We start from the raw sequence: 9504 nt of genomic DNA, 5'->3' as shown, positions 1-9504 counted from the left end.
AACTCTCTCTTAGAAATGTCCTTCGTAAACAGTCAAATAATACTAGGGCAGATGCTCAGAGCGTGCCATCCCAATTCTGTTGACTGCAACAGAGCTGATACAGTCTATACTGAGTGGCAGTTTGCCCAGTATCTCCACACACTGCCAAAATAATAATCTATTAACATGAATGTGGCAGAAGAGTTAATAAGAAGCACCATCCACCTTCTCCCTCATCTCAGAAAAAAACTGAAACAAAACAGAATTATGCACTCAAGTGTTTCTGCCAGAAAACAAACCCTCTAATCAGGGTAAAATGAAAACCAAATCTCATTTACAAAATAAAAATATAAAAATTAACTTCAGAAATCAAATAAATTGATTCAGAATAAATGGCAATGCATAAGAAACCTACCTGAATGGTAATTATTTATCAAATGTAGATTTGAAATGTTAAAAGAAAAAAACCTCATAGCTAATACATTCACAAAAAAAAAAAAATCTGCTATACAATAACAATAAATAAAAAGATTTAAAAAACATGTTCCCTTAAGTGCTGTGTACACCTATTTCTGATTCTTTTCCATGGCAAACAGTATGCTGTAGATTTTGGTAAAGTAACCTTTTATTTTTGGTTAGCATTTGTATGTTGAACATAAATACACACGGAATGTACTAGATAGTTATAGTTTTCCCACAGGATCTTTTTCACAGTTACAGAAAAAGTTTTCAACTTATACACCATGAATGTTTTCATAAGCATCATATCATTGATGGAGGAGGAAGTAAAAAACACTTCAGACTGATCTCTTACTGTTCTGTCTCTTCCTACCTCTCAAAACCAGCTCTGTTTTTTCTTGGGTTGGTTGCATTTTTTTTTGCGTAGTCATGCTCTGGTACAAACTTGAGGAAAAAGTGTGTAACGTTGTGAGGCAGCCTGCACCTTCTAGTTAGCTTTTAAGTGCCTAATGGATCCAGTCCTTAAGGCAGTCAGTATTTCATTCAAATGTCCATACTTCTACATCTTGTATTATGAAATCTTCTTTCTTAGATAAGATGTCATTATTAAAGGTGCTGCAGGAGTTGCTTCGCCCGTGATACAAATCTGCATCTAACCATAAGCCAAACCGACCACTAAAAAGGAAATACACAACAAATTTCAGGTTATATATCATAGTAAAAATACTGGAAGCTGTACCAACAACCAGAGGATTGATATGGAGGAATCTAGGTAATTTTGAGGACCTCTTAGACCAAATGGGAAGAGCTCAACCCTGACAAAGCGCTTGCCAAGAAGCTCGTGGAACAGTTCCCTTGCTTTTGTTCATGCCAGCGAGCAGGGCAGAGCACAGGACTGAACGTGTGCCTGTAGCCCGCCATGCCATTTGGCTGATTGCACCACTGTTTGTGGCTGTGGCCGACACCAGGGTGTGGATGTCCGGGTCACTTCCCTGGCTGTTTGGATGTGGACACGGCCCCTTCTGGTTTAGCAGTAGGAGGAGGGGTGTTTAGGCACTCCCCGGGCAAACCATGCCCAGATGTCCTGTGGTACAGCCTGCAGTCAGCTTTAGTTAGTCGTATAGCCTTAGCCCTTGATTTCATACCCACTGACCTTTGAAACTTAGGACCCAATTAAGCACTGTCTGTATCCTTGCTCTGTGTATCAACAGAATAACGACAATTTAATAAGGACCATGTGAGAAAGCTTAGAAGCTGATGGCAAAACTGCCATTAGAGATTATCTTCCAGTGGCAAACCTCTTCAGCAATGAGACATGTATCTACCCACAACATCTGGTTTTTGCCTAGCTAAAAAAATCCCAAACAACAAAAAAACCCAACAAACCCTACTTGCCTAACATCATTCACTGTCTTTAAGCAACGGACATTGCTCTGGGTCTGTAACAGAAATCAGATTGCTGAGCTATCTGCCCTAAACAGTTTACTAAAAGTAAAGCCATTTTACTGATTAGTTTTTCTTGCAACTACCATTGTCCCTATTTTCCTTTTAAAAAAACAAGAAGTTCCCTACATGATTTGAAAACCAAACATTCACTCACCCTCCACCTCCAAGCTCCAGAGAGCTGGTGTCTCCATTGATGAAATAGGTGTTCTCTCCACTCCATTTGAATACCTGAGGGCGGCAAAAAACCCAAATATATTTGGACTTGTGAGGATTCTTGTACTCTAAAACTACTGGGGACTGACTCCTTGCTTGTATTTTTTGGTGTGGTCATATTTTATTTTATTTCTTGAAGGGGGAGGAGGAAATGGTAACAGGTATAAAGTAAAGGAACAGTAAATATTTAAAACTATGAACAAGGCACCCTAATCCTTTTTAAAATTCTGCTTGCATCTCTAAATCAACAGGCGTTCTTTAAAAAGGAACAATGTGTTCAATATTGAAAAATGCGTAAGCCATGAACATTAAGAGGCATTTCAGTAGCACTCTTATCACTGGTTTGTTGTCACCCTGATCCTAAGCACCCGTGAAATTTTCCCTATTCTTGATATGACTGCCGTCCAAGGTGAGTCTTTGACAGTCCACTCCTTACTCCTCTCTGCTTCCCCCTTCAATCCACTTAAAACCCGCTCCTCACCCTTACAGACTGTCCTCTCAGCACTTCAGATAATTACAGCCACTTTTGCTTAAAACATCGCATTGAAGCAATGAATGATTAACTGCATTCATCAACAGCTGGCGCATCTTCTAAACTCAAATATGCTGTCTTCATGAAAATCTCATGAGTGTTTCAGAAGTGGAACCCAAAAATCTTATTTGAGAAAGTGAGCACCAACTTACCTTGAAATTTGGACTGAATGTGTAGAGGAATGTTTCACCAGTGCCATAGTAATGGTCACTAAACCTGAAAGGATGTGTAGCATATGCTCCAAATATCTGTCAGAATAAAATGATTAAACTGCTTTTGAGGACAGTGCAAAATTCAAGAGAAAAAACCCTGAACATTTCAAAATACTTTCAAAAGAACAACCAAAATGGTGTTTCATGTTAGAAGAACCAACCAGTAAAGTATATCAGATGAGCAAGTACTCCTGCAAATCTTTTGTATCCTGTAAGTTAAAAGCCAGATGACAACAATGGCAACAGGAATGCCGACTCTTAAGAGCTACTGAAGTACTAGACCTCCTAAGCATTATTTGCGACAGCTCATTAACTGAGATACCTCATGGAAGATACTTCCATGGGCACTATTAAAAGGAGCACTCATTGCAATTATGAAGCTGGGGGGGGGGTGGTATTTCTAGTAGTGCTGATGTACTTTCCTGCCTGTAAGTTTAGTGTAAGCAGTAGAAAATACAAAAGAAAACAGCACTGTCTTATTTTGGTATGATGTCACTTCACAGTATGACTAGCACTTCATCATGATCACTTTTTATAATGTTGCCCTTTCAGTCCAGCCCCCGCAGAACAAGCACTCCTTACCTGGTTGTCCATATCCTTGATGACAAGGAGAACCGGACTGTCGAGAGATGCCGATTTACGGTACAGAGTCTTCAGGCTAGTCCCGTGCTCCAGTGTACTGTACGCAAGCCGCCACGGATATCCCTGCACTCGTGCGGGCAAGCGCCGGGCGAGCTGGGCAATGAACAGGGGGAAATGGTTACATATTAAACAGGCTGGGTCACAGGTGGTGCCCCAGACTATTCCCTTTCTGCAGGGGCTTCTGAGCCAAATGGCTGTCAAGCTGATGCCAGCAGCTTAACATCTCCGCCACATGCATGTGGCCTTGTACTCTGAGCCCAACTGTCTGCATTCACACTTGTGAAAGAGATTTCAAAACTGGCACCCCCTCCCTGAGCACTGAAAGCGTCACCAGTCCTCAATATCGCAACTCAAACTCCAGAGCTCCAAAATAGAAACATAAGCTTTCCAGGTGAGCCAGTGCTGCAGCAAACAGGACCTTGCACAAGGACACTCCAACATACTAAGTACTTTCCAACCTCTTAAAAAGCATTGGTATTGCCTCCAGAAGGCAGAATGTCCCACACTCAGCAGAGACAGCACCACAGCTAACAAGGAAACTTGAGGTTTTTCTAGCCATACCTGCTCTATGTGCATATTCTCAAGGAGAGCGCTGTGATGCTTTAAGACAGGCAAAGTATCATCATCATCTTCTTCATAGTAACTGCAAACGCTCTTTCGTCGTTTCGCTTCTTCTACAGTAATGATCTGAGGCAAGAGAACAAGTGTCCAACCTAAAGCATAGCTCTTACACCATCAATCCTCTGCTGAAGCAACGCAACTTAAAACAACATACTCCTCAGCTGTTACACTGTGTGGAGCAAAACCACTCTACTGGATGGTTGTTTGGTTTCCCAAATAGGGAAAATCTTTTAACCGGCAAGGTGTCTTTGAGAGAGTATGGCCCAAATGTCTTTCATGCCCTGGTGACCTCCTACAGCTGTAGAGTTTTCTGGGATTAATAAATATGGAGGCAACCAGGTGACATCATGTGGTCAGTCTCAGACATACTTGGTCCCAAGACAGAAGGCTAAAGTGCACCGGTACTTCTTCCCAGGCACACTATGCGTATCTGAACTAGATGCCTTGTGGGAGTCTAAATGAGGAGGACACAGAAGCTTCTTTGTTTTCTCTCATGCAGCTAGTTGAGTACATTATTTTTTCCGGTGCTAACGCATGAGAATATGAAAACGTTTAAAATTTCACTTCTTTTTATTAAAACAGCAGCTTTTTCCTGGTTTTCTTTGGCGACTCAGACATGGCTTTGTGTAAGCAAACTGCAACAGAATGAATATAGCAAAGACATAAAAATGTAAACCAACATGAACAGGTATTTCAAAGTTCTGTCTTCTAGGAAATGTACTAAGTAAGGTTTTGAGCATCCAGTTTACATAAATCCTTGGAAATACTCATTCTGAGAGTCAAGGTCTTTATAAAATACATTTTTGTTGTGTGATCAAACAGATCTTTGGAAACTTCTATATATTCCTTTGCTTAAGATTTTATAAAAAGAGCACATTGCAATGTTTTAAAAGGTGAGTCAATATAAATATTTCTAACATCAAGTTTGAATTTAAATACTTATAAAACACAGCACAGACTTCTCTCCAGCAACTGCAGGTAAGCCACATTACCTTTTCCCATAAAGCTAGAAACAAAATGAGAATGTGAGTCCATACACTTAATGCTTGTCTATAAAAGGACTCAGCAGTCTACAAGGTGCTGAGGGAGATGGGACAAACTCCGAACCCCACATGGCATGGGCATCAAACAGGAGCTCAAACGTGGCGCAGGGCAGGAGCTGCCAGCCGGACAGCACCCGTGGTGCCTGGAGCTCACCGCAGAGGGGAGGACAGTACGTCACCCCTTGGCAGCAGCAGTCCAGGTGTCCTAGCTCCTGACAAGCTGCTGCTGGGGTGCTTGGCCTCCCGGCTGGCAGAGAGCATCATCTGGCACAGCTGGAAAGCTGCTAACCCTTCAGTGCAGCTTGGGGCGCTTTGTGAGTGACAGGAGCCTCGGCTCCGCACAGCAGTGGGAGGTAAGATGACGCACACTGAGCCTGGCAGCAGGGCTTTAGCTGGCCCTCGGTGCCACCAGGGCAAACAGAAAGAAACAGCAAGAGCTCAGAGATGGGGCTGATGAGAAAGAAAAGGGGAAGCAAGGATGCCTAGATACAAAACAACTGGGAAATCTTAAACCGCCCTTCTTCCATGAGCATATCGCCACAGAGGTCTTACTGCGGAGCAGCAACCTCAAGACGTGGCTGCAGAGCACGCTGTGCCACTGTCACACACCTCCCTGCAAATATGGCTTCCAAACGACTTTCACATTACACATGGATAAAGTTTTCCACAATTCCTCCGTGCCTTCACAATCACTGCTTGAACTTGCAGAAGCTGTCAACAGTTGAGCCAATTGCCAAGAAGTGCCTGGAGGTCCTACACACACCTGCCCCACAGGCAAGAAAGCAAATCCATTGGACTGACTCCAGGTGCAGATTCAACCACACCACAAAACACAGGAGCAGCTTTTCATGACGACCAGGACTGGTGAGGAGTTCACCATGGGGAGGACAAAGCCCTAATACCGTCAGTCACACCTAGCATCTCCAGTGGGATGCAGGCAACACGTCCGCTGCACGTGCTCACATCTAGCCCACCTTCACCTGCAGACGCCTGGAGCTGAGCCCAGGGCAGCCACTTGAGGAGGGTGCCAGGGCACTGGCGCTCCGATGCACGCAGCAGGGTTAGGAAAAGAGGGCAGGGCCACAGGGCAAAATCCTGCCCGCAGTACTGACGTTGTTACATGCCCCTGTGCACCGGGGCAGTACAGGTATTCCTGCTGGTGATGCTGCAAGAGTCGTACAGCTGCAGCCTGCCCCTCCAGCCCAGCCTCAGCGGGATCTCGTCCTCAGTCTTCTGAGACTGGAGGGAATCCTGTGCTGGAAAATTTTTCATATGGCCAATTTCGGGGAAGGTTTGCACTGCAAAATTAAGATTAATTTAAAAAAACCCAACAAACTACTACAGGAAAATTGACTTTCTGCTTTTATCCTTGTTCTTTCTATACCTCCTGAATGGTTTTCCTTCCCTCCTCATCTCCCAGGCCATTATTTTGTTTTACTTTTTCTTTTTTTTTTTTTTTTTAAATGAACACGTTTTTCATCTTGTATCAGATGTACCCAACTCCTCTTTCAAAGACTATTTTCTAGAAATAGCCTTCCCCTGGGAGCAGGAATCACAGGGGGAGAAATAGTATCACAGTAAGTCAACCAGCAACAGGCGTCTGTAGCAAAATGCAACTAAACTCACAGACATAGGCAACCACAGAAAATATACTGAGAGGTATAAATTGCAAATCAACTCCAAAGACAGGCAAGCCCCCCTCTTCACTGCATAGATACCTAGATACCTATTCAGTCTGTAACTGAGGCACACATTTGAATGAAGTTCAGAGTAAACAACTGCAAAAAAGGGATCTGCAAGATTCGTTATTTACAGACCACACAAAAGCAAACACAGATGAAAAGAATCAACCACTACAGAAACTGGATCTACAAAGTCTTTTAAAGTTTTTACAGCACTGAGAAAGCAAGCTACCTGGGGTGGAAATACCCTGTTAAAATTCATCTGAGTACAGAGCACGTTTTTTGCTGGGACAGAAGCACTATATCAGATCCACGTTGTTCAAACAGGAACACAGTTCAACATACCTCCACAAAAGGTTCCTCCTGGTCAGGTCTGGCACAGTAAAGAATTCGAATATTCAAAGGCATTTGTTTCCCTTTCATCATCTACAGTTTATTTTGCAGTACCCACTACACTTCCCTGCTCTAGTGGCAAGAGCTCTTGCCCACAAGCATGACAGATGGCTACTGCCTGTGGCATGCTGTGATAAAATTTCTTATATGCTTCTCTACAATCACACTTTCTGTTTCCCCACAAGGAAAAATGAAACTTCCACAGTAATCATGCCCAAATTTGGACTTCCAATAGAGATTTCCTGGCAGAGCTACCTTAAATTTGTAAAGCTGAATATATTACAAATAAGAGAGACACACCTTTACGAAGCCGTTTCCAGCTAATTTTTTTCCCAATACATATTTGAATAAAGCAAGGAGAGAAAAGCTCTCAGTGTGGCCAGATCTTCCCACCTCTGTCCTACTTAATTTTGGTGTTACGGAAATGGCATGCAAATAACAACTGAACAGTGAAATCTAGTGCAATATATGACTGCACTCAGCTCTGAGCAAAACAAGGAATGAACACTTTTTTTTTTTCCAACTTGCAGTTCACATTAAGCACCAACATTAAGAAACTACAAAACTGTAAAAAATAAAAGCTATTTGGGGTTAGAGATCATGTTGCTACATTTCAAATCAAAAGCCTCACTCCCGAGCTCCATTTCTGAACAGAACAACATACTCTGAAGATAGAAATGCTTAAAAAAAAAAAAAAAAGGGGGGGGGGCAGCAGAATTTTAAAAACAAGTTTATACAAGTTTAAGACAAATAATCAGATCACTTTTTAAATCACCATCAAGGTATTTGCCACTTAGGGATTTACGTGTTTTTCAATTTAACCCATATCCTTAGCACAGCAAGTGCTTCAGCATTCAGAAATATCATTAAAAATGTGTGCAAGCTTATTTCGCTTAGACACTAGGCTTTGTATGCACGAGAGACAGACAGATAACAAAACACAGGCATGCCAAGTAGTTAAAACAGATTGCAAAAGCCCCCACATGAAAAAGCCAAAGCCTCAGTCCAAAACCTATCCATCTTACAACCAATATTCAAACAGTATTGCTGCGCGCACCTGAGAAGCAAGGGTACACCACAACATCACATACCAATCCATTTCACACAGGGGAGCCTGTTGGTGTTTATGGGTACTATCCACTTTGGAGGTTTTATTTGTAGCATATAAATACAACAAGAATTTAGCAACACCGACAACATACATCTGTATAGTTTAGGGAAAGGCTAACATCACATAACCAAAATATTTACACAACTTCTGGTGGTTGCACGCCACAGAGCTCCCAGTTGTTTTCCTGCTCTTTCTAGGGAGAGAATAAAGGAGGACTGAAGGAATACAAGTACATTTGTCAGACAGATACAAGCCTTGAGGAGACTTCCATATGAAGTGGCAAGCATCATAAAGAAACACCATAAAAATTATCAAAAGAGCAAGTGCTGAGATTCTTATCAGGGGATGCACACTTGATATGCATGTGCTTCATATAGTGGCAGAAAGCACTCACCTCCCAGCTTTTAGTTGTGGGCTCACTGAAGAAGTTGTCTATCATGTCAAGCTCCTCCTTTTCTACCACAACAAAACCTTGCTCCTTGGCATCCTTCCCATATATTTCTGGTGACCACTGAACAAAAAATGTATACAAGTGATCCACCCTGTGAACAGAAGGAGACAACCATTGTGCAGGCGTCCATGAACACAGCACTGTTTCAGGTTTTGCCCAATGACAAAGGAGAGACAACCATAAAAATAGGATACCTGTGTACTTCCACCTTTGTGTACCACACAAGGCAATAGCTCCTTCCACCTGGCAGCCTGAAGCATTTCAAGGTTTCTCTGCTTTCCATCCCCACAGTATTTTTTTTCCTCCCTTTGCAACATACATAGACAGCCAAAGCATCATCAAAAAACTAAATGTCTTGTCCAGTCCCATAAAATTCATATTAAGATGACAAATTATTTGGTATTAGATCATGCTCACAAAAGTTAAGCCCACTAAAAAGTCAGTTTAATTATTTAGTTTAACCTCTTGCATAAACCAAGCCATAAGATATCACCAGTGAAGTCCGCACCACATTTCTAGCTGCCTTCTAAAAGTTAGAGACTAACCACAAAACGATTCTTCATTCTGTTAGCATAATGAAAATAAGCAGTTACTGACAGCTTTGCTAATGATACAGTGCCAGCAGTGTATGCACTTCCACAAGCGTAGTCAGTTCTCAATCACTTTCTTGAAAGAGATGCTCTTTGACAATATCCATAAGTAACAGTGAAACAATTTCTA

At 42.2% G+C, this 9504-nt stretch overlaps 1 protein-coding gene across 1 annotated transcript in view; it reads right to left on the bottom strand.

Annotated features, from left to right (window-relative positions):
- Positions 1-977: 977 nt before the first annotated feature.
- Positions 978-9504, bottom strand: part of NCOA7 (nuclear receptor coactivator 7) — a gene marked incomplete at its 3' end in the record, with an annotated part of 90683 nt that continues 82156 nt past the window's right edge. Inside the window, exons 11-16 of the mRNA XM_081998051.1 lie at positions 8728-8875; positions 4045-4170; positions 3424-3576; positions 2782-2877; positions 2039-2112; positions 978-1113 (exon numbers count right to left, since the gene is read on the bottom strand). Of these exons, the coding sequence (XP_081854177.1) occupies positions 978-1113; positions 2039-2112; positions 2782-2877; positions 3424-3576; positions 4045-4170; positions 8728-8875 (733 nt within the window). The remainder of the gene's footprint in view (positions 1114-2038; positions 2113-2781; positions 2878-3423; positions 3577-4044; positions 4171-8727; positions 8876-9504) is intronic.

Source organism: Phaethon aethereus, assembly GCF_964289735.1.
Source record: "Phaethon aethereus genome assembly, chromosome: 3".
Lineage (NCBI taxonomy): Eukaryota > Metazoa > Chordata > Aves > Phaethontiformes > Phaethontidae > Phaethon > Phaethon aethereus.
The sequence above is the reverse complement of the archived record's forward strand: the minus strand, read 5'-3'. Positions and strand labels throughout refer to the sequence as shown.